We start from the raw sequence: 25237 nt of genomic DNA, 5'->3' as shown, positions 1-25237 counted from the left end.
CAACCATCAAATATTTTAGAATCCAAAAAGTATCAATCCATTAATCTAAACCTAATCTAAACACTAAAAACAGAATTAAAAATTAGTTAAAATAAATAAAAAAAACACTGGCAGGAGGAAGCATGGAACCTGCGTTGGTGAAAGAAGAAGAATAGAAAGAGAGGGGTAGCAGAGGCAGTGTTACAGCGATACAGAGCTCACCCGCTGCTGGGTTATATTGCGATTTTTCGCTGGGGTTAGGCTTTGCACAGAGACCAGGAGTAGCGCACAGAAAATTGAGGAGAAATGGATAAAAAGAGGGAAGAAAAAGAGAAGAGAGGGAAAAGAGAGGGGGTAGGCGACGGTGGCCGCCGGTGGTGATGGCGGTGGTGTCAGACGGAAGGTTGGAGTTGGGTTGAGAGTGCAGAAGAAAAAAAAGGTCAAGTGAGAAGAAGACAAGATGAGAGGATAGTTGCAGAATTTTAATTCACCAATGTAAAAATCTTGATTTTTATTAATTTAAAAATGATTATTATTAGAATTTAATTAATCAAACTATTAATTACATTTAGGATTAATTTACCTTTTTAATCCCATTATTTACATTATTTACTAACATTAGTGTTCACCTATATTTTTCCTATATTTATTTAGTGCGTGTGATTGAATATAGGGTAAAGTATTAAATTGGTCCTTTATATTTGGACGTAATTCTGTTTTAGTCCTTAATGTTTAAGGTGTCCTATTTGAATTCAAAAAAGTTTTATTTAAAATCAATTTAGTCCCACGATAAAGTCAAACTTAAATAATTAACGTAATGTCCTACATAACAATACAAGAATAAAATCAATAATTTGGAGAACAAGTACAAGCTCTAGAGGCACAAAATTAACTGTTGATACATCAATAAATTTATTTATTATTCTCTTTAGTTCTATAGAAAATATTTTATTTATATTATAAGAAAAATAATAAATAAATGTATTGATGTATCAACTATTAATTTTGTGCCTCTAGAGCTTGTACTTATTTCCAGATTTTCGATTTTGTTCTTATACTGTTATTATGTAGAATATTTCGTTAATTATTTAATTTTGACCTCACTGTAGGACTAAATTGATGCTAAATAAAATATTTTTAGATTCAAATAGAACACTTTAAACTTTAAGAACCAAAATAGAATTACCCTCGCCAATTTAATACTTTACCCTGAATATATTATAGTGGTACTCATGAATCATGAGACGGGGATTAGTAATTTATTTTTCCTACTGAAATTGTAAATTTGGTTACAGGATCGGAGAATGAAGAGTTGCTGCGCGCTTAAGTTTATTTAATTGTAAGGAAGGATGAAGAAAATTAAACATATATCCTGAGGTAGTGATCCATGCGTGTGTAGTTGACCTCTGGGTAAAGCATGGAAGCTTCTTCTCCATGGGGTCCGATTTCAAAATTGGTTAAACATCCCTCGTAGAAGATGTGATAGAAGTGGCCAATCCCAACCTGAAGCTTATAGTCCAAGCCCTTGAGTGTTGCGAGGAAGCCCTCGGGAGATATGTAGGTCTTGTGGAGCTGCTTTCCGATGAGAGACTCCCAGATTGCAATGAGGTCTGCCTGCGAGAGAATGTTGTCGGGAGGCCTCAGGTAGAGAGTCTTGTTGAGGGTGCGGGGGTCATCGATGGTCTTTATAGTGTAGGTGGCGACGTCGTCTTCATCGACGAAAACGGCCTTGAGTGTGCCATCTCCGAAGAGGTGGACCTTTTCCCTGGGAGGCACAAAAGATCCCATCTGAGACAGGCTGCCCGCAAAGTAGCCCGCAAATAGGTTGGCGGAGATGTACGTGAAAGGGATGTTTGCTTCCTCTATCGCCTTCCTCACAGCCATCTTGTCCTCAAATGTCACCCTTCCTGGCTCTAACGCGTCCCCCATCCTCGCTGGGTCCAGTCCAAACTCCGACGGCAAGAAGCGCTACAGACAGACAAGACTAGACTGTTAATTGATTGATGATGAAATTAGAAACTAAAATGAATTGAATGAATGAATGAAACCTTGACGTTGCCGGCTTCCTTGATGGCGTTAATGAGGTTGAGCTGCAAGCCAATGCTATGGCTCCTGATATGGACACCAGAGATGGCACTGATGACAACATCCACCTTCTTGACAGCATCCACAAGGCTCTGGTGGTCGGAGAAGGATGCCTCTATGAGGTGGGCCCCCTGCCTCTTGAAGGATAGCAGCATCTGCAGCTTCTCTATCTGCAGCGCCAACTCCGCCCTCTGAAGCACATACGTCTCGTGCCCCTCTGCCAGGCTTGCCCTCACTATTCTCCTCCCAATGTACCCTGTTCCCCCTACCACTAGCACCTTGCTCTTCCCCATTTTTTACTATCACAATACAAGCATCACTCCCTGCTGAATTAATGCTTTTATAGATAATTAAGAACAAGAGCCAGCAGCCGGAACTGGCACTAAGTTGCTCAAGTAGTCAAACAGCAACCTTTACTATTACTAGTCTAACTTGTATGTACATTATATTATATTGTTTTTTCTCGTCATGTCACGCCACATATTTTTCAACGACCCAACACATATGCAGCTGAACCGCTCTTTCTCGCCCAACACAGCTACCGCGATGCAAAAGCCAGCACGTGACTCCACCTACTCTGTTTATTGATGATCAATGGCAATCTGTTTATTTAGAGTTATTTACCCTTTTGTTTTAAAGTAGTCTCTTTTCAACTATTGGTATATCTTGATTAAACCTTGCTTAATGATATGGGAAGAATGATCATGCTAACAGATGGAACTCAATTTCAGGGTGAAAGTGAAACTGAAAGTGACAGTCTACATAATCAACCATGAATTTTTAATTTTCTTCCATTTTTGCTTTCTCCACAGCCGACACGCTAGCTAGTTTCTTGTAGGATATATATCTAAGTAAAAACAAATCCACTCTCAAAATCAAATGTAAAATGAGCAGGCAAATTATTCTCTTCTCTTCCATACAATTGTTGTATAATTGTAAGGAGTTCCGTCAATCATAGATAGTAAAAGGCAGTTCCTTAGCATACTTTATTCTTTCCTTCATCAACCAATTTTAGACTACATTAAGATTAATTGAAAAGTGAAAACTAGAAATTTGTCACAGGTAATTTGCAACACATACCCATATTACATATAATGTGAGTAATCTTCCCCTCATCTGAAGACACTCTTCTAGCTCCCTCAAAATTCTTGTAGTTCCTATATTGTAATTGTAATATTTTACACATTCCTAAAACAATTCAGATTTCAGAGGGCAAAAACAAAACAGAAAATTACACCAATAAATAAATCAGAGAAATTACAGCATTGTTCTAGTTATTATTGTGATTTCTTATTGTTCAAATCCATAAATTCATACACATTACGAATTGCTATGTTAGCAATGAGAGTTATTCCGGCAACAAGCCTTGCAAGATCAAAGTACTAACAATATTTCAGTAAGAAACATACAATCAGTAGTATGCATAATCCATTGCCTATGTCATGTTTTGTGGCAGTGAAGGATAAACTAGACCTGCTGTATCTCTGCTAGAACATATCTAACACAAATACAAGTAATCATTTAGTTATGTTTCTCAGTAATGATTTATCAAGATGCGGTTCAACCCTCTTCACATATCTAGTATGGTACGACAATGGATTCTATGAGCTCTTGAAGGGGAGCCAGCTCCTTCTTGTCAATCAAACCAAATTCCTGCCAAGGAAAAAAAATACCCTTAATAACCTTGTGATGTTAACAATTAGAAACAGTTTCTAAACCAGATGACGATAAACCAATAACAACTAGCTGATGAACATTAATAATATTATCATATCAATTTGCTGATTAACTCTATTAATACTATCAAGATGGCTACCACAGTAAAAAATAAAAAATAAATAAATAAATAAAATGCTCCGGCAGTTCACACCTGTGATCAAACGAAAAGCCAGCCAAAGAAATATTTCAACATATAAGAGACTTACACAGGTAAACAGTATAAAATGCTTGAAGCAAGTGTTTAGGTGGGCCTCTTCCTTGAGGCTCACAATTTTCTGAAAGTGAGAATGGTATATGTGAGCATATACTCGGAACAGTCGCTTGAATATTGTCTTCACAACATCCTTGAAGTTGGGAGGAAATGGTGCACCTACATGAATCCATGGGTTATTACAACACATGAAATGAAAATAAATAAATATTGATTATGAGAACCTAAGAATCTGTTGGAAAGAAAATAAATATTTACCAAGCTTCTGGGGGAATATGGACTCGTCATCAAGCTGTCCTTCAATCCAGTCCATTAGATATTCTACATATTTTGGAGCAGAAACTTCAATAGGTTTCTTGATTTGTACACCATCTGCCCATCTATACTCATACCTGGAGTTTTCATGTAACAGCGCAACATGAGAACTAAACATATGATTACAGAATGAATACAAGTTGCAAGAATTTCCATTAGCATTAATGGAATGATGCTGATTAATTATACGAAAAGTACTTGTAAATGCAAAAAATTGATATAACCCAATAAAGATCAAATCTAAGCCCAAAATTCACAGATGGTAAACTCCTCTCCATGACAGAATATATTGAAAAATTATATTGCTCTAAAGTAGGGAAAAAAAGCCGATGAGCACTAAAATCTTGAGCAATGGAAGACAAAACGTGCCTAATTAGCCTGTTCAGCTGCAATGAGGAGCACAGGGATATAGGATCATATATCTCCAGCTCAGTTCCTAAAATCATGTCTATGTTTAATTAACTAGTCATGTTGATTTCAATTTATTAAATATTGGGTAGATTCTTAAACCGCAGTTGGCATGAATAAGAATAACAATACATAATGAAAAGGTATGAGAAATATAGGAAAAAAAAAATTACTATTGGCTGATTTTACACCCAGAAACTTAATTATTAGGATTAGAAGCATACAGCAAGGAATGGAAACCTCAATAGTGGTAAGAAAGTGATACTCATATTCTCAATTTTAAGACGTGATCTAAGCTCATAACAAATCCAATATTCTAAACTTAATTTTGCATTTTACACAACCATGTTAGTTGAATGAGGAGTCAGTTAGCTATAACATACTTGGGACCAGCAGACATTGTTCGACAATTCTCAGGTGTGCAAAACTCTGTGAGGGTGCCATAAAGAAGATTGACCTGGTTGAAGAAATCAACAGCTGCAATGTGACGTATTTCAGAATAGTATGTGAGGTAAATCAGGAAAACAAGGAACCAATGATAGGCAATAGGAAACTGCAAAATAAATATACTGCGCCGAACAGTGCAACAGAGAGAGAACGATAGTTACTGTTAACAGCAAGCCACTCATTTAAATCCTCCCCAGGTGGTAGCTTTACTGCTTCCCTCAGATTTCCACTACCTAGTGTAGCATCAATGTGCTGTCTAAGTTGTGCTCCCTGTGATACAAAGAAAGAGAAGAATCATAATTCATAAATTGTGTCCTAACGACCTAAGAAATATGCATTTCAATTTTGATAAGAGTCAGCATCATCCAGTTCCGAAACAGTTTTAAAGAAAAAGATGAGATATTACTGCTTCAACATAAGGAACCAACCTTACTCCCAGAAGGTGCACTTTTCTTGGGGCGGAATGTTCTCTGGTTTCTGTTGCAATTTGTCAGATCGAATAATATATGAGTAAAACATCGAGGAGAATAAACCTAGATTGAATTAATAGAAATATTGATTGGCATCTGTAAGTTATAACTAACTAACTAACTATTCATGCTTACAACTTACAACTTAACAATTCCAGCTTAATCCGAAAACGACAAAGAAATCCTTAGAAAGCAGTAACATTTAAAGAGGAAGAATAGAAATTGCAGGTTGAATTGGATTGCGTTGCGAAATTGGGTTGTCAGATGAGAGAGAGAGAGAGAGAGACAGAGAGAGAGAGAGAGAGAATGGAAGACAAGAGGATCTGAGAGACAGAGAGAAGATCAATGATAAAAGTTTGAAAAGGAGATGATAACTAGAACAGATCAGATCATAGATGAATAATAATCCATAGATTTGAAAAGATGAGAAGGGGGAACGGAGGAAGGAAAGGTGAGAAATATGAATCGGAAGTAGTGGGAAGAGGCATGACTCACCTGCCGAGACCAAAGAGGCTCATGGCTGGGCTCAGGCTCAGGCTCAGGCTCAGGCTCCGAGAGATGTTGTTTGCTCTTCCTTTGACCGATTGCGTTCGCCTGATGTTGCTTTTGGAATCCTCGCCTCCCAATAAAAACCATTCACAACATAATCGCTATATTATGAGCATTTTAATCACTACAAACAAAACTTGATTATGGAACATAAAATATTAACTATTATGGAACATAAAATATTAATTTTCTTTCATTCAGACTTCATTTCTTTATACATATATCAATCTCATATACGGACACACGTATTTAGTATTTACACAAAAAAATCTTTAAAATGGAAATTCAGTTTTTTTTTACAGAAATAAATAAATCAAAAGATAATTTAATTTCTTTTTATCCATATAAAAAAGTTTCACCTCTCCTCATCCTACTAATTGTCAAATATGAAATATCCTTTAAATAATAATTTCTAATGTGGACTTGGGATATCAAATGCAGCATACTGCTAAATCCTAACTGATTCCCCTTAGACGAGAGTGGGAATGAGGCCATCTCCTTCAGTTGTCTTGAAAGTAAGTTCCAGAGAGGCTAATCTACCACACCCACCTATGCCTAGGCAAATATAGAATCCATTTGGTTAATGCATAACATTCTTGTTTATTCTTCAATTTGTCCAAGTTTGAATCATATTTTGGGGTGGGGGAACGGGGAACCCCACTGTTTACTTCTTAGTCAAGGCATAGTAAGTATATACTGGGTCGACATCCGACTTGATAAATTTAACCTTATATCATTTAGTCTTGATGGAAAGTTGGAAACGAATGCTAGTCCCTTTACCCTTCTGGGTATGTTGGTTGAAAATTTAGGATCATAGCTTTCTATAAGAAATAGAAAAAAGGATAGATAAGTCATTGACTTTTTGATCCGCATACATTTAAGTCTTCGAAAATTTGAAAATGCATTTAAGTTCATGACCTTTTCAAAACCTGACATATTGATCGCTCATGTTCATTTGGGTCTGTCAAACTCAACGGAAAATCAAACATGACTTCCGTTATACTGACCTGGTTGATACGGATGCACACGTGAGAGAGTTTTTTAAAATTGAACAAATTAGATTCAGGAATCGATATGTCCAGATTTTGAAGAAGTCAGGGACTTAAATGTATTTTTAAATCCTCAAGGACTTAAATATCCGCGAACCAAAAAATCAAGGATCGATTTGTCCTTTTCTCTAAAAAATATATTTGACAACAATATTAAATATACAACTTGAGTTTGTCAAACAAGACAGTAAACATAACAATAATATACCTCAAAATAAGACATTTGGTTTTCCTGCTATTAAGTTAAAAACAAAAAATAGAAATGATCCATCAAAGTTGTAACCACCATGCTGAGAGTTGTGGAACTCGAACCAATCAATCTTTGCCTGCAAATAACATACGCAATTGGTTCAAGTTAAGTCTCTTTAGCAAACAGCAACTACTGAAATTACACAATTAAGGTTCAGGGGTAAAGAGATGAAAGGATCATATGTCAGACGCTTCTTGTTAAATCCACAAAAATATACAGCTTCCCTTCAAACCAGACACTTGAAGAGTTGAAGAGTTCAGACCACATCATATGACAAATTCTCCAATTTATACTATGTCAACAGGAATCTATGATATGCCTATATTACAATATTGCAGCAAAATTCCAACAGAATCTTCTACATAAGACAAAGTGTGAAATCATAAATTCTGATGTATAAAATCTGAAATTGCAATTCAAAGTCACTCCAGCTAGCATCCAGGAAGTGGAGAGATTTATAAGTCCATGAAAAATGAAGTAAGAAAAATGAGCAATGAAAGAAAGATAAGGCATAACTAACAGGTAACATCAATGCATACGACCAAAGTTCCAAAAGGAGGACAAACAAATGAACAATCAAGACAAGAAATGAACTAATTAACTAGAGGCAAAGTGATACCCCTACGAGAAGAAAGCTGGTCATGGAATGTGCGCATACTGTTACAGGCAGATGTAGCAAGCAATGATAAGTCATTTTTCATGCTCAAGAAATCAAATCCCTTGACTGATAAACGCCTTTCCCTAAAGTGACGTAATTTGTCACTAGCTTCCCTTTGGAGGTCAAAGACACAAGATAAGTTTATAGTCCAGCCATTGCATGGTGCATTAAAACCCTTAGATCGTGCTACCTCTAACGCTGAATTTCTTGTTGCCATGATAACTGCATTAAAAAGAAGTTCAAATTTTATGTACATGAGTCTAAGACTACAATTATTTGCATCAACTAATTGAGAAAATGATGATACAGAAGTGCATACAGCAAAAATTATAACTCTTTAGACAACTCATGCATGAAGTTGCAATTTGAGAAAAAAAAGCAATGGTTGGACATATTGACAGAGGTTTTACCATTATAAGGAGCTTCAAAGATAAAGTTTGCAGGAAGGCCAATACCAAAGCCAGCGAGAGTGAAGCCCACATTGAATCCAATGCCACAACCAGATCCAACATAGCCTATCACTTCAGGGCCGAACCCCGGACCCCATCCGACTCCACAACCAACACCCACTCCCATTCCCCAAAAGGCACCATAAGTTGGATGAACAGGGTTCCATCTCTTATATCTTCTAAACAATCCTTTGATAATCATTTGGAGCTGAGAATAGAGAAAACGTAAGAAATTACTAAGCCTAGACCATAAGTTGGAATTGGAAAAATAAATAAGAGTCTATGAATACAGATGTTACAAATATTGTAATTTGCAATTAAGGAATGGATCCTTACAAAAGCCACTTGGGTCATTGATCAAACAGCATAACGACATAACTGAATAACTCGGGAAATGGGGAATGATTGGCAGTAATTATGAGGAGACATATTAGAGAGTAGCAATATAACCAAAACCTTATATTTCCAAAGTGTCTTAGGTAGCCATAGCATCAACTGAAGGAAGGAAGGAAGAGGTAGTAGCCATTACCAAGAAATTGAAGTTTGAAGGAAGGAAAGCGTTACAGGCGCAGTGGTTTATACTTTATTCGTCGCTTATTTGGGGCATTGGGTTCTTCACTTCTTCCTATAGCCTTACAGCATACATCACAGCAGAGTAGTTTACTAGCTTCGGGTTCTGCCTAAAATTAAATGGCTATGTTTTTGGATTTTGCTCTTTATTTATAATAACCGTAAAAACTAAAACTTATGCACGTTTCAGTAGAAAAGTAAAGACAAATGCACTGGGGATTTGGGTTCGGCCCGTTTATAACTTCATATAAGCCCACTGCCCACCACCCCCTCCCACTGCTCCCTTCCCCCAAAAAAGGAAATACTTTATACCAAAAAAGGAAAGAAAATACTTTTTCTTCGTATTAAATATATTAAAAATTTTTAAATTATTTATTTTGTTAGATTATTACCATGACGAAATAAATAAAAATATTTTTTTTGGTTAGATATTAAATTAATCATATTACGTGTATAAAAAATATATTATATATTAAAAGTATGTAAAGTAATATATGCTTTAACAGACTAACAGAATTAGAAACTAACTAGAAAGCTAACAAATGCTTAACTATGTCTAACTAACCTTTATCACTTGTAATTACGTTTATGCCCTTAACAGTCCTCCTCCCTTTCAAATTTAAGTGGGAGTTATCGCACACTGTAAGTTTGATGTTAAATTTGTCAAACAAACTTTGTGATAAAAAGCTTAATTACTATATCTGCTATTTGATCTTGTGAGGGGATATGCACAATGAATAGCTTTTCCTGAGTTACTAAGTCCCTTGAGAAATGCAAATTCAATTCCAAATGCTTACACGACATCTACTATATAGAACTAAATTTGCAGCAAAGGACAAACATTTTGGTTGTCATAATAGATAGTTAGTGGCACTTGTTAATATATCTTCAGCTCTTCTTGTAGCTATTGGATGAACATGATCTCTGTTTGTGCTGAGCAGAGAACACGGTATTCAGCTTCTGTTAAACTCCTACTTGTGATCATCAATCTCTCTAGTCCAATCTACATCAGCAGTTGCAAGAATTCAATAGTCTATACATTTGTTAAAAATCAACGCTTAACTCACTGTACATATGAAGAATCTGAGTATCCTTTTTACTGATTTCCAATGCAATTCAGTTGGATTATGCATAAATTGTTAAACTCTATTCACAACATAAGAAAGATTAAATCTTGTAGTTGTCAAGTATTGTAGTGCACCCACAATGAACTTGTACAATTTAGGATTCTCACGAAGTCTTGAATATGAAGAGTTAAGCTTAGCTGAACTCATCATTAAAGTTGGCATATGGTTGGCAATCATCATGCCCCATCCTTCAAGGGGTTCAATGACATATTTTTCTTATCATAGTAGAGTGAAAACCTATCCTGATCTCTGATAATTATTTTCAAGTTTCACAGAAATCGGACGAGAGCAGGCTTGGTCGATTGAGACCCAGCAACGATGAATGCCATGATTGTGGCAGAGAAGAAAAAGCTTAAAGAATGAACAAGAAAAGAGGAGGATCGAAAAAAATTCAGAGAGATTCACCAAGACTGACTCTTGATACCATCTTGTAATGAACAATACTGATGAAAACAGAGAACGAAGAGTATTGAAACAGAAATTGAATATGCATTGAGAAGTAATGAGAAAACAAGTGAGTGAGCAGTAGCACAAGCACTACTATATATAGTTGGGAGCTAACAGACTTAAACTATAGATGGAAAATATCTCTAACAGAGTAACAGAATTAGAAACTAACTAGAGAGCTAACCAATGCTTAACTAGGCCTAACTAACCTTTATCACTTGTACTTACATCCATACACTTAACAAGTAGTACTTGCATGTGTTAATTCTAGTTTTTTTCTCCCGCTAATAGCATACATGTATCAAAGTATGGAAAGAGAGCACAATACAGTAGTATATATAAGATAAGCGAGTTGAATTGTTGAACTACTAATAATAATAAACAATGTACAAAGTACCATTTTAATGATGAGTTAATACCATAACATGAAGTGAAGCACACAAGATTTATGGAGTTTGAAAGGAACATAATTTGCAAGAAATATTAATGAAACGAAAAGAGACGGAAGTTGGTATGGTGTGTCCGATCTCATCAGATCATGATTGAAAGACAAGTCTGCCATTATTAATATTATTATTTTCCATGTTCATCTGGGTAATGTGGATCTCCTGAGGGAGGAGATTGTACTTGACAGCATGGATCTCAAAGATCTTTTTGAGTTCCAGGAGGAGCTCAGTGATCCTAATGCTCCTTTCGCCATAGTTCTGATGATTGATTGTGTGTTGCACACACAAGCACAACTTCAGCTTGTCCACATTCTGTATTTCTTTTGCTATCACACTGTGCTTTGGATTCCAATACTTTGGCTTGCTCTCAATGTAACTGTAACACGACAAACTAATAATTAGCAACAATAGTGTGATTATTAAGATAGAAGGAATAACATTGAGATACGTACATTTGTATTGATTTCTTGAGTGCAATGATAGTCTCCATGGGAGTAGAAGCATCAATGGTGAAATCAATTGAGTCCCACATCTCTGGACTCCTGTAGAAATTGCTGATTGGCTTATTCAGCAGAACTGCATTTGGGTAGTATATTTTCTCGTTGTCGTATCTAAGAAACACTGTTGACAAGATATTCATCTCTTCCACGATCATCTGCATGCACAGACATATAGTAAGTATATATATATAGTAGAAGAATAATAATGAAATGACGATGATTACGAGATATACATGAACACCGTCAATGACGCAGCGGTCTCCAATGTCGAAAGGATGCATGACAAAGACGAAGATGATGGCCTCCAAGACGGTCTTGCAGGTACCTTGGAAGGCAACCCCAATCAACACGATTTGCGTCATGCAGAAGAATATGATCTTGAGCGTAGCCACTCCCATCACCAGAAGGATCACAATGATTATTATCACACTCACTATCGCGCTTGCTAGTTTGTGAAGCTGCTGCACTGCTGTTTTTGTATCATTCAGTGATTGTGCTAGTGCCTTTCGTTCGTAGTATGCTCGAATCTGAATAACATTATTAATTAATTATATACATGCGTACTATTCTTCATTATCAACTTAATTTATTATTTAATTTATGATAATTAAAAACAACACACTTGTAATTCTTACCACCCAATTTCTAAATGATGATCTGCTGATCTTCCCTGTTTCAAGGGCACCTTCGAAGAGAGGGAATATAGTATGTATCTCAACCCTCTTCAGAAATCTCATCAAATCCTCCTCTTCAATGTACCTTCAATAAATTATTTGTTGAATTAGGCACAAAAGTCAACATGATGATATTAGGATATCTTGTCATGTCATTTGGAGCGAACTAGGACTAGTGATGGATCATATGCAAATTAAAGTGGTTCAGCGCACTAAGGATTGAAAAGAAAAAAGATTGGAAGAAGTCAAGGGTTGATGCTGTCTGGAACCATGTGGATTTAGGTCCGTTGACATGGATCATATTCATATATTCATAGTGGGCTTTTATATATATACACACTATATAAGATAACGTTAGAAAAAAAATTTAGAGGCCAACACTTTTATTAAAATTTAACGGTACTTAATTAGGAAAAAAAAGTGAATAATTCTGCACTATTAGATAAAATTTCACAATATTAAAAATATTAATAATGACTACAAATCACAATACCACACTCTTCCTATGTTAGTGCAAAATTGTGGATTAGATCAGAGTAGGGAATGAAGGTGACAAAGCACTATGCCTATGCTGTCAATTTCCGGGGTTAATAAGATTTCAGGGGATTATAAGACAAAATAAAAAGTAAGGACCACAGGAATAACCAGTAAATTAAACTTTGAAGCCACCAAGAAGGTTGGTTCTCTATGATTGTGCTCCAATAAAGAGGCAATAGCAAGAGCAATTCACCCTTTTCTCACATGTGATGTGAGGGGAGCCTCATCACAGTCTGGCTAGCACAACTAGTTCCACCCTACACTTTTAGTCTTGTCCTCAAATCACACACCACCTACTGAATTTCACCATGTTTTCCCCAAGCTTCAGCTCTCTTCCCCCATCATATTTATCTACCATACTTAAATTTTACGTACTTTTTAGATTTTAAGATTATAAATGTATATAGACAAGTAAAAATTAAGTAAAATCTACAATTACTTTGATGTAAAAGTGGTGTCTAATTGAAAAGTACCCTTTTAAGTGTATAAATATCATTTTCCACTTAATTGGCCGATTAAAATAAATAGGAATAACTAAATATTTTTTTATGAGAAAAGTTTAAGGAAAAGTACATTTTATTATTTTTGGTCCACACTTTTAACTATTAATCTAATTTTTTTAATCTAATAATCTAATAACATATTTTTTAGTTTATATTTTTAAATATTAACGATTAACCGTTAGTCAAAAAAAATCTAAAAAACCAACTACATCGTCAGTCAACTCAAATTAATTCTTTGTATTTTTAATTTTAAAATTCAAAAAATTAGGAGTAGTGACGTTGTTTTTTCTTTTTTATAACAAACTTTTTAATTTAAAACTAATTAGCTCTAATTGACTATACTCCTAATTGATTCTCTAACAAAATCAGTTAGTCAAAAACAATAAACTCTGCACACGTAATATTTTTCTTTTTTATATACTACTGTTTATTTATATTCATATTCATATGAATGAATCTTTACTTTATATATACTTGTACTATTTGTTGATTAATATATCATTTCTTATTGACATGTTAAGAAGAAATGACTTTAACCTTCTATATAAGAGTATATTTTTCAAGTAATTTTAATGTTATATGAGAAGAAATATTTATTTTGAATAACTACATCAATATATTGTTGGATCAACACTTATTTTATCATTATTATAGAATTTTGTCGTAGCTTCTTAATTTAATATATACTCTTATATAATACTTTACATTTGAATTATTTTAAGTGTTCAATTAACTTTTGTCTTTTTAATATTTATCTACAATCATATTATATGCACACAAAAAAATTAACTATCAAATTAATCATCGATATAAAATATAAAATATAAATATGTATAAAAGATGAGTTAACAAATACATATATAAATAGTAACTAATTTTTTATGATCACATAGCATTTTTTATTTATTTAAATAATTTGATAGCCTAAAAATAAAACTTTTGAAAAATGTTAAAAGACGACCACTTTTTAGATAAAATAAAATGAGGGGTAATGTTGACCAAGGCAAAACCCTAAATGCCTAGCATTTTCTCAAGGCAAATGAATAATAATAATAATAATAATAATAATAATAATAATAATAATAATAATAATAATAATAATAATAATAATAATAATAATAATAATAATAATAATAATAATAATATGAAAAATAAATAAATAAGCATAAATATTTATTAGTCTAACATTATATATAAATAAAGAAGTAATCATGAAAGACCAAAATTATTATTAATATATACTATCAAATATTTAGTTCTCCCAAGAGTAGTAGGCTAAGTTGCACGATAATTCCATTGACAAATTAATAATCAATATCAAAGTAGTAGTAGTTTGAGAGTACTGAATGTATGTAATCTTCACAAATTAATTGTCAACTTACTATGAACTGAAGAAGCATATTATGCTGCATGGGAAGGAAAAGCATTTATGAGATCATCATTTATTTGAACTGTACTACTAATGTGGTCGAAGGAAGATTATTTATATATGAAAATGTATGTGTATAAAGAGACGACAAAAAATCAAAATAATTAAAATGCTAATATATTATATTAAATAGATTAATTAAATATATTAAATTATGTAATATTTTTAATTATTATCTTTGAATAAATTTGTAAAACGATAATATTTGATAAATAATAAAAAATGATTTAAATAGTTTAAAATTATTTTATTTATTATCGTTAAAATAAATTTATCTTTTCGCGTAGGATTGCCGTTTATAAAAAGGTGAAAACTCTACGTAAAGTTGATATCTCAAAATTGTTAAATCAGTCAAATCATCTAACGGGAGCACTTGAATTTCTACTTTATAAAGATAGAGGATTGAGCTGTATAGTTATCTTGTGTTACGTACCTTTTAGCATGTAATAGGTTTAACATACGTAGATTGACGAGGTTAGTGATGAATTAGTTGTTTGGGGAGGTTGAGATGGAAGAAGCAACAAAGAAGAAATGGCATGAGCTTATTACTTGGCAGCAGGTTTGGCGACGTTGTTGAAAATCCGCTGAGCGCAGTTTCTAGCTTCCCATTCACTGTTGATCTCAGACTCGGCGGTGGCGAAATCATCCACGGTCCTGGAGATGGTGGAGAGGCCGGAGGAGCGAACATAGTTGACGAGCCTCTTGACGCTCCAGGCGGAGGCAGTGCTCTCCATGCTCAGCTCCCTCAGCTTCTCCATGTCAATCCTCCTGGACCCCCCAAACCTCTCCTGCTGCTGCTTCTCCTTTAGCTTATTCAACCTACTCCTGGCAGGCATCGACTTTGAGCCGCCCCCCGTGAGCTGGCGGTGCTGCTGCAGTATCTCCTCCGCGTCCTCCATGGGTGGACCTGAGAGAGTGTCGAGGATGTAGTGATGGAAGACGCTCTCCTTCATCCTGTCGAAGTAGGTGGCCACGTGAAAAGAGGATGCCAGCATCTTCACGAGAACAATCTTGACGAGCCATATGATGGCCCCAACCAGCACTGCGACCAGTGCCTGAAACACCTTGTTCAGGAACTTGTGGTTCTTCTTCTGCACGTCGTCGAACACCACGCTCCAGTATGAAAGAAGCACCAGCCCTAGCCACAGGCAGTTCCTTATGCTCTTCCTCAGCCCGTATATGAAGTACAGCACCTTCTCTCTCAGCATGAAGTTCCTCTCTATCACGAACACCGTCACCCCCACCACCCACCCCGACACCAACCTCCCGCTGAATGTCACCATCACCATCAAGCACCACTTCCATATCTCCAAACCCACCATGTGCATCTTCTTTATCCGCGTTATTACCAGCGAACAAACCAAGCATGTTGCTATGCTCAGGAACACCACCCACTCCACCACTACCCTCCACCTCACCTTCTTCCTCCTCCTCCTCTCCTGCAACTTATTCCTCTCTCCCTCACCCTCCTCCTCGATCTCTTCTTCTTCGTCCCACCACTCCTCCTCTTCCTCTTCGTCTTCGTCCACGTCCTCATTATTATTGTCGTTGTTGTTCTCCTGGGAAATGCTTGATAGCTTTCTGCCGAGATGGTGGTGGGGATAGTAGTTATTGTACTCGAGGATTCTGGATTTGGGCTTCGAGAAGCTGAGACGGTTAAGGGTTTTGACCCTCAAGGGGTGTTGTTTGGGGGGCTTGTTGTCCACGGAGGAGGAGGAAGGGGGTTTCGGATGGTTAGTGTGCTGGTCAATGATGACAGCAACATGATCTGAGGACTTAGCTTTCTCATCCATGTGTGTTGAGGTAAGGGAGATAGAAGAAACAAATAGGAGTAGCTGCGTACAAGTGGTATGAAACTATGAATACACTAGTTACCCAAACGGACGTCTATTTATAGAAACACAATTTCAAATATGGACCTTTCAGTTTAGCAAAATTGTTTGGACACTAATGTTGTCACAGATAAATTAAGCATGTGAGCAACATGATCAGCAGAAACGGTTTGCAAGTTGACTTGTGTTTGCATGAGTTGGGCCTCTCAGAAAGTGCCATTATACCTTAGTGCGCGCATTGGCATGATATGATAAAGAGCTTCTGCAAGGAATAAAGAAAACACCATATTGGACACTAATGTCTCAACACATATCATCATGCGCATGATGAAAACCTCCATAATGACATGATGCAGAAATTCTTAAAAAGTGGCAAAGCAATTGACACACGCACATGTCACATCAACATCATCTATCATATATATTTGAAGCCTTAAACTGTTAAACAAGCATAATGTAGACCGGTTATTGTATGACCAATATGTAATTAACACCCACACAATGGGTCAAATCATTTAGAATTATAAGTAATTGAATTATCCATATTTAAATGTAATCGGCTATACTTGTACCAATTATTAGGTGAATTTTATGGTATTTTAATTTAGTGTTTAATTTTTATCTAATTTATTTTTTATGATAAATTTTTATCGGTGGCTAAGAAAAAAGGGATTGAATTTTAGCTCATTTTTATAGAGAGTTACTTTTTGTCCTTTGAAATAGCATCAAGAGATTTTTCTTTTTTTTTGTCTCGTAACTAATCAAGAGACATTTTCTTTTTGTCTTATAACCAGTCAAGAGATATTTTTTAATTGGGGAGTGTTAGGTAAACAATGACTATCTTGAACAATATGAACAACCACCAATCAAATAAAAATACACTACACCCTAATTTAATGCTACTAATTTAAATTTACTCTTTTAACCCTATTAATTCACATTGTTCACACATTGTTCAAAAATGTTGTTGGTTACCTATACTTTTTCCTTTTCAATTTTGTTTTCTATGCAACAGAATCAGAAATTGAGTAGAAGAGAGAGAGAATCACACCAAGAAGTATCCTGGTTCAGCTGCTAAGTGCAATGCAGCCTACATCTAGTCTCCATCACAATAATTATGAAATTTCACTATAATCATACAGATTACAAATGCCAATTCTCCCTAGGAACTACCCTTCCTATCCGGGACAAGTCCAGAATCTATCTCCAATCCTAAACTTGACTTGGTCACCTACCAAACTTTCAACTGGTAAGTGCTAACCTAACTTGTAAGGGGATTCCCACAGAATCATGATACACAACACATAGATGTACAAAGGACCTCTAAGACACCTATGGCTTTTTCTTTAATTTTGTACACTTTACCTTTTTTTACTCACTAGTTTTTTCTTACAAATTTCACTGTTTGTCTTTTTTTACCATGCCAGATAGACAAAACTAAAAAAAATATAAAATAAAACACATTGAAAGAGAAGAACTTCTGTTAGCTTGGGTAGTTATGGAAACTCTGTGCTTACTCTCTTTATCTTAACCCTTGGCCGTTCACCCTTATTATAGAAGGAGAAGCTTCCAAGGTTGAAACGGTTCAACCGAGCCAACTTCTTCTTTTTCAACACCAAAATCGGTTCGGACAGAGAGAAGATAGAGGGAACCGAAAGCAAAAACCAACATGCAATTACCTCTCTCTCATCCTTTCTCATCAAGCTTCATCAATCTGAGTCTTCCATCTTGACTTGGTCCCCAAGAAGGATTTCTGACCCTTGATGAATACTTGATTCTTGATAGCTCCATCTGCTCTACTTTTGCTTCCTCCTCCACGTAGCTACAGTAGCTCCTTCTGTGATGGGTGAATAAAAAGTAGAAACAAGCCATACCACAGGGATTTTCTACTCTGACCGAATTGAATTGAAACCATTTTAGGCATGGTGATCTTGAGGCTTCTTCTCCACTTCTTACCTTTAGTGAAAAAGATCTCAACCACGCCATACTGTAAATCTACCTTTTGCAAGGGACATCATCACCTTAGCTTCTTACTTGTTCATAACTTCTCTGCTTCTACCTCTGATAGCTTGCATCTTCCATCTTCTTTCTGGCAGATGAAGTGACCGAAACAAAGAAAGAGAGGAGAAAGAAGAGAGAAAAGCTTTTAATGGAAGTAAAAGAAGAAATTAAAATGAGTTAAATTTCTACTTTTCAAAACCCCATGCTTAGTAATGTGTGAGAGTAATAAAAGTCATCAAATCAATTTTGAATTTTCTCTTTCCTATTATCAATGCAATTAAAACAAGTTAATTGAATTTAAATTTCATTCCTTAGTAGGAGTAAGTATCCGTGAAAAGCATGCAACCTTTGTTTCTCTCTTCTTTCAATTTCGGACCCATGATAATATTGGGCCAGGACAATTATATCTTGGGCTTTGTATCACTTTTCATAATTCAATCAACACAAAAATAATTCAGCCATAATGCTTGAATATTTTTGTACCAAAAACTGAATGTTTCCTCAACCCATTGGATCATGATATTTTAAATCCAAAATCCAAATCTGCACATTAGCAAAATTATTAATCAATCAAATAAAATTAGCAACTTAATAATTTTATAATTAATCATTTTCAATAATATTTGATCATCATCATAAGATTTTTCAAACTCAACATTAATAATTATTCATATTTATATTTTAAATTAAATATTAATTTTCAATTTTGCTACAAAACCAATAAAAATTCTACCAACTCCTGTTAATTCTTGTTGGGCTAGACTTCAAAATCCGTTGAAAAAAAAACACACCTCAATTACTCAGATTTATCATAATTCATAATTATATTTTACCACTTTCTCCTAATTTTTTTTCTTGCGGCTCCACACGAAGGTCATTATCACCGCTGCTCGGCCTCCACACACGCTACACCAGACTTCTAATAGGAGTATTTTTTTATTGGACCGTATCTTTTTTATGGTTGTGTCTAATGAAAGTGTCTTTGTCGATGTGTCTTGGACGTGTCTCCTTATGCATATGTCTTCTAATGGAAGTGTCTTTGATCGGATTGAGAAGATAGAAATGAGATAGAGAGAGGGTACTGCGGTGGACGACGGCGATGCAGATAGCGAAGGGGAGGGTGTCGCGGTGGTCCTGCGAAGGAGAAAATGGCACATGCAAAGCGCGCGTTGCAGCAACGGGAATTGGTTGTGGAGGGCACCGGCACTGCCCAGAGAATCGTCGGGATGGAGGCCGCGACAGCGGAACAAACGCAAATCACTACACGCATTCCGAGCAGTGCAACTAACGGCGCGACAAAGATGATAGTGGCAAAAGGGGTGTGACACAGAGGCGTATTGTAGTGGTTTTGCAAAGAATATACTCGGCATGTTGTGCAGGGACAACAATGGTGGAGGTAGAGCATAAAACACCGACTGATGCCGAAATAAGGGAGAACGCAGGACGAGTGACGACGACGCAGTTAGGAGTTACTGCGAAAGAAATTTGGGTGACACCTTCCTAAATTCACGTCGCAGCTCTCTTTGACGCGGTTACAAATTCTTATGATTCAAATTTTTTATTAATTTAAGTCAATTCAATACTAATTATAATTAAAATATAATAATTAATTAATGTTGACAATAAGTTAGAAAATAGTATATTGATACTCTATTCTTTTCCCAAGAGAAATAACCAATTATGTTCTCTGCTTTTTGTAAAAGTGAGAGTGAACATTCACATCATGGAGAAGGTACCAATATTCTCTTCCAACATTGACACACACTTGCGACCTCAGTCTCTCATACTACACACGTCATTCAGATCGCACTATATATAAGCATTAATCTATGCTGGTCTAGAAAATTGGACCAATATAACGCAAGCGACATACACAACCAAAAGATTTACGTGGTTTAGATTGAGGTGCTGACCTAAGTGCCAACCTAATTGGAGTTGGTCGGATTACAGCTAGTAATACATCAAAAGTGCAGACTACGAATTAACATCATATACAGAGCTTTTGATCTTACAAGTCGGTAGTCACAATACAATAACGGTACTCTTTACTCTTTAGTATTTAATTTATACTCACTCAACTTAAAAAGCAGACATCAAATATCAAAGAGATATTAGTTGGTAATGCGTCCAACAAAAAAGTTAGTCGTCGCTTTCTGAAGAGGAAATTAGTTCAAGCAATCAAGGTTCTGAGTCCATCGTCTGCTTCACACCAAAAATAAAGGGAACAGAAACTTGCTATCACAAGTTGCATTAACAATGTCTTGCTTGCATCCCGTTCTCTTGCATCTGCAAACACAAATGACTAGAAGTTGTGGTATGCATGTATAAAATACACGTATAATGAAATATAGCTTTTGAAAATAGTAACAGACCTCAGGAATTAGAACTTGCCTGCATACACTTATCACACCCTGAATGAAACCCTTGCAATGTTGATGCTACAGTGATTTGTGATAGGGAAACTCAGCAAGGTCTTGCCACTTCATGAACTTCCCAAAGAACCCAGAGTTTAATAATCTTGATAGATTTCTCAGGCAAGCTTTCTAATAAAAAAAAATCTGATCTTTCCATTCTACAAAAAGTCGAGTTTGTATCTTACAAATTTCAGCCCCAAAACAAAAATAAAAGGGGACCGGAAGGGCATGCTTGATATCAACTGAGTGAAAATACCACAAGTAGACAACTGATCAAGTTAACCCTTGCCCACAGTTTATAATGATGATAATGATGATGATGGCACAATACCCCGGTGGTCCACTGAAGCAACTTCACCTCATTTTTCTAAAAGCCATGTCATCCACCTACACAAGCAATGCCTATGTAGGTGTTCCGGCAAATCTGCCTAGAAAAATTAGTGGTCACAGAATCAGTATAGCAGAATAACCAGTTTATATCATCACTACAAAAAACTGCATATTTTCTTATTCTAAATGCTCTACAGGATGTACTCATGTATCTGAAATTATTCAAAAGCTAGAACCGAAAATTTATACATGAACTAAGCATGTCTCAAACTAAAACATTTTCGGTTCAATTGCTTAAAACTCTCCTAATAAGAAAAGGAGGCATGTATATTATACTTATAAAATAAATATTCAGAGATTCAGAATCCAAGTTATTTCAAATGGAACAAATTGATTGATCTATATCAACAACTAAAAGACAACCCAAGTATCCAAATATTCAGGAGATTTTAATAATGAAATATCAGGTAAGAACAATTTCAATTTCAAAGCAATCTTGCGATTCTCTGCCCCTACACAAGTCAACCGGTATATCAAGACAAAGAAGCAGACCTGTTTTATGTTGAGCTCATATATTTGTGGTGAGATTTTTAGATAGACTTAAGCACTTCAAGTTCTATTGTTAAAATTAATCACATATTGTTGGAACAGAAAAACACACTTAAATGATACACATCTATATTGCCTGAAAGCATATCTCAGATGAAATTTTGGATTTCTCATTGCAACTGATGCAAATAGAATGTTTTAACTTAGGTTACGGACGATTGCTTATTTCTTCAAATTTAAGGAACGTACACTACTCCATGCCGAAGTGTATCCATCAGTTGAAAGTAGCCAGCTTCTAGTATTTTGCAGAAAGTCCAATTCCAGGCTTGTAGAATCAAAATCCAGCAGCTCATCATCATTACAATCATCACTATCATACTTCCTCCTCCTCTTCTTTTTGGCCTTTTGTTTTTTATTACGTTTCAATCGAACTGAAGGACTCTGATCAAAACCAGAACAATCTTCTTTTAACAGTTCATCATGATCTAGTAATGCATTCTTGTTCGAGAGGCGGAAACCAATTTGATTATTCATAAAGACAGACTCCCAGGATTCAGGAGTTTTGCATTCTTGTGACAATCTATAGTAAAGAACCCAAGACTGAAGTCCCAAACACTTTATTGCTTCAACAGTTGTCATCTTGCATGTATTCTTAAAGATTGGGGTCAAGCTATTGCCACTACTTGGGATTGCAGATATTTTTGACACAGTGTCACCGATTTTTGCTTGCAGCTCCGGATCCTCCTCATCCCGTAAAAGGCGTAGAAGTTGCCTTCCCTGAGTAATGACAGCATTCAACAGTAGCATCAGGTCAATAGACCCAGTACCACCACAATTTAAAAGTACAACCACAAACAAATCAGTGACATTATCAAAATGTTGAAATTCCACTTTGCGGTTGAGTGATTTACGAAGCAATTCCAAAAAGTAGCACAGGTCCTGCTCGTCAAGAGTAATAAGAAGGTGCTGGCACAAAGAAGAGAAGGGATGCTCTGTGAGAAATTCATCTATAACTTGCCATACATCTCCTATATCCTCTTTATACATTAAGTTAATGAAATAATGCACAAAGAATGGCCTGTCAATAAAAAAAATATCACCATCTTTGACCGACTCAACAAACTCGTCAGATGACCAAAATTCAGGCACATTCTGAATAAAATTTTCCACAGTTCGCTGGATATCCAAGTCAAGGAAATAATGTGGCTTGGTGGCAACCATGGCTGGTGACTGCCCATGCTTTCCCTTCCACTCCAGCTCCTCCCAGCAAATATCCCTGTTTTTAAATGCAAACTGGGACAACGCCTTGAGACCTTTCCCTTGCTCTAGTCCACTGCCCGAGGAAGAATATGAAAACCACTGCAATACACGATTAGGATTACCTGCATTTCACCCGCAAGATGCACAAAAGGAACATGTTTTGTAATAAGTAACATCTAAAGTGATTAATATCGCACCAATTATATATATAAAATTTCAACACAATAGTAGAAAATCAACAAAAAGAAGCAGCAGCCTAATAAGCATGACATGGGGAGCAGCAAGATATTGGCACAAACAGCCTGCACCGTAGATAAGAACAAACAAATAAATGAATATAAGAGTACTTCTAATCCTTCACACATATATAAATACGAATCCTTCAAATGTCACAGCCACAACAGCGTTTACAAGAGAATATAAAAGTCCACATACCCTGGAAGAATTTCTGGAGCATGCGGCTTGTGTGAGCTAAAATGGAACCCCCTTTATTGGGGGACTTGTCGAACATCAAATGCAAAAGATGGGAGGCAAGGCCACACTTCTGACCTCGACTTCTCACCAAATTCCCAAAGAGCTCTCTCTGATCGCGTGGAGCCACGCACGTCACACCTGCGATGCTACTGCACAGCCATAGCCGAACCTCCGCACGACCCCCAGACAGCATCCCTGACCAGATAACGGATTCCATCTCCTTCAACAAAGAGATTCTCCAGTTTATAGAATCACTGTCGTGTGCTTCATCGCTCTGGTTGGGGTCTGACAAGAACAAGTCTATCATTTTTGCCAAAACCTTAACGCCAGAGGAAGCAAATAATCCTGATTCCCAAACAGTTCAGTTATATAATTATTAAATAAATAATAATAATAGTAATAATAAATATTAGAAATACAGTGAAGTGAACAATCAGACTCTACACAAAGTAAATACTAATATATTTCCCAGTGCCTCACTCCCTATGTTTTTCAGAAACTATGGTTATATATACTTTTCCTTTAAACTTTCAATTCTCCTCCATTTTTGGATTACTTTTTGGTTTCGGTCTTAACTTCGTACGTTTCTTTGCACTCTCCACACCCAGAGTTTTCTTTCTTTCTTTCTCATTATGCAAAACCAGACTTCTGGAATTCTCTTCAGTCATTTCCCATTATTACCGAGAAAAATGTATAAATGCTATCATTGCCATGCCTCAAAAAGTTTATTCAAAATTGATATAGATCATAAGCAAGTACTTATGGTATGTGCTTATGGACACAAGTTATGGCTAGAGGCCAATTTGAAACTTTCAGATCTTATTTTTATTCTATTCGTACCTCAACCTGTACACGTTACTTATCAAGCTTATTACATGGTTTAGGATGTACTTGGTCATTTCAGTAACGAAAGTTCACATTCGCTACACCAACCTCTACTTCACAAAGGAGAGGCAGGCCCATTTGCATCATTTTAGTTTGGAGAACAACTTCAACGGAAACAAGAGTTTGAAGAGGTTATGAAGAACTAGAAAGCATGGAAGATGGCACATGTTAATTGTTACTATACAGAGCGAGGCAAAGTCCAGTTAACTATTACTTAGAGAGTAGTGTATTAGTGCATTAATAATAATAAATATGAAATTTACTACATCCATCTGCTATACTGAGCTCTTATATCAGAAAAAAAGCTCGTAGAAATGCAGAATATGAATTCACTAACTATCCATCGAATAAACTCAAGCAAGAACAAGTAGCAAAAGCGAGAAATAGAACAACAAGATGAAGGGGCAGCGCACCAACCTACTGCCGTGATGGCGGCGGCGACAGCGACGCAGAGAGCAGAGGGCGACGCACCGGCAGCGTAAAGAGGAGAACAGCGAAGCAGTAGAGGTCAAAATTTTGATTGAGGGTGACAAATCCTAACCCTTTAGCTCAGTTTTCTCTTCTCCCAAAATATTTAGATCGAACAGATAGATATTTGATGCCTCTAGATCCTTCTTTTTATTTGAAGTCAGAAAAAGCACAACATACACAAAACACAGTCGTTTTGTGT

The 25237-nt window shown here is 35.9% G+C and overlaps 5 protein-coding genes across 10 annotated transcripts; all 5 read right to left on the bottom strand.

Moving 5' to 3' along the window:
• Nucleotides 1–1219: 1219 nt before the first annotated feature.
• Nucleotides 1220–2766, bottom strand: LOC112798030 (isoflavone reductase homolog). Its single transcript, XM_025841183.2, has 2 exons — nucleotides 2028–2766; nucleotides 1220–1947 (listed from the first exon to the last, which is right to left on the bottom strand). Exons 1-2 carry the CDS (start codon nucleotides 2355–2357, stop codon nucleotides 1339–1341), a joined length of 939 nt encoding a protein of 312 aa, XP_025696968.1. The 5' UTR covers nucleotides 2358–2766; the 3' UTR covers nucleotides 1220–1338.
• Nucleotides 2767–3308: 542 nt separating this feature from the next.
• Nucleotides 3309–6738, bottom strand: LOC112797996 (MOB kinase activator-like 1B). The gene is made up of 7 exons (XM_025841136.3): nucleotides 6130–6738; nucleotides 5593–5641; nucleotides 5326–5434; nucleotides 5101–5194; nucleotides 4253–4386; nucleotides 3990–4153; nucleotides 3309–3717 (listed from the first exon to the last, which is right to left on the bottom strand). Exons 1-7 carry the CDS (start codon nucleotides 6150–6152, stop codon nucleotides 3643–3645), a joined length of 648 nt encoding a protein of 215 aa, XP_025696921.1. The 5' UTR covers nucleotides 6153–6738; the 3' UTR covers nucleotides 3309–3642.
• A 263-nt stretch (nucleotides 6739–7001) lies between these two features.
• Nucleotides 7002–9328, bottom strand: LOC112798008 (cadmium-induced protein AS8). 3 transcript variants are annotated; one of them, XM_025841154.3, is made up of 4 exons: nucleotides 9046–9328; nucleotides 8551–8797; nucleotides 8102–8362; nucleotides 7002–7558 (listed from the first exon to the last, which is right to left on the bottom strand). In XM_025841154.3, the coding sequence occupies exons 1-4, from the start codon at nucleotides 9079–9081 to the stop codon at nucleotides 7548–7550; spliced, it is 555 nt and encodes a 184-aa protein (XP_025696939.1). In that variant the 5' UTR covers nucleotides 9082–9328; the 3' UTR covers nucleotides 7002–7547. The 3 variants fall into 3 exon arrangements, with proteins under 3 accessions (XP_025696939.1, XP_025696945.1, XP_025696959.1); XM_025841160.3 differs by having other exon boundaries at nucleotides 8926–9322; XM_025841174.3 differs by having other exon boundaries at nucleotides 9119–9282.
• Nucleotides 9329–11085: 1757 nt separating this feature from the next.
• On the bottom strand, nucleotides 11086–16744 carry LOC112797986 (mechanosensitive ion channel protein 10). The gene is made up of 5 exons (XM_025841126.3): nucleotides 15372–16744; nucleotides 12315–12438; nucleotides 11913–12206; nucleotides 11632–11834; nucleotides 11086–11555 (listed from the first exon to the last, which is right to left on the bottom strand). Exons 1-5 carry the CDS (start codon nucleotides 16613–16615, stop codon nucleotides 11270–11272), a joined length of 2151 nt encoding a protein of 716 aa, XP_025696911.1. The 5' UTR covers nucleotides 16616–16744; the 3' UTR covers nucleotides 11086–11269.
• A 3781-nt stretch (nucleotides 16745–20525) lies between these two features.
• LOC112797950 (uncharacterized) lies at nucleotides 20526–25153 on the bottom strand. 4 transcript variants are annotated; one of them, XM_025841072.3, is made up of 5 exons: nucleotides 24985–25153; nucleotides 23644–24027; nucleotides 22198–23330; nucleotides 21028–21497; nucleotides 20526–20941 (listed from the first exon to the last, which is right to left on the bottom strand). In XM_025841072.3, the coding sequence occupies exons 2-4, from the start codon at nucleotides 23987–23989 to the stop codon at nucleotides 21429–21431; spliced, it is 1548 nt and encodes a 515-aa protein (XP_025696857.1). In that variant the 5' UTR covers nucleotides 23990–24027; nucleotides 24985–25153; the 3' UTR covers nucleotides 20526–20941; nucleotides 21028–21428. The 4 variants fall into 4 exon arrangements, with proteins under 4 accessions (XP_025696857.1, XP_072093984.1, XP_025696874.1 ...); XM_072237883.1 differs by having other exon boundaries at nucleotides 21047–21497; XM_025841089.3 differs by having other exon boundaries at nucleotides 21028–21493.
• Nucleotides 25154–25237: the final 84 nt, after the last annotated feature.

This window comes from Arachis hypogaea, chromosome 1 (assembly GCF_003086295.3).
Source record: "Arachis hypogaea cultivar Tifrunner chromosome 1, arahy.Tifrunner.gnm2.J5K5, whole genome shotgun sequence".
Lineage (NCBI taxonomy): Eukaryota > Viridiplantae > Streptophyta > Magnoliopsida > Fabales > Fabaceae > Arachis > Arachis hypogaea.
This window is presented reverse-complemented; position numbering and strand designations above follow the sequence as displayed.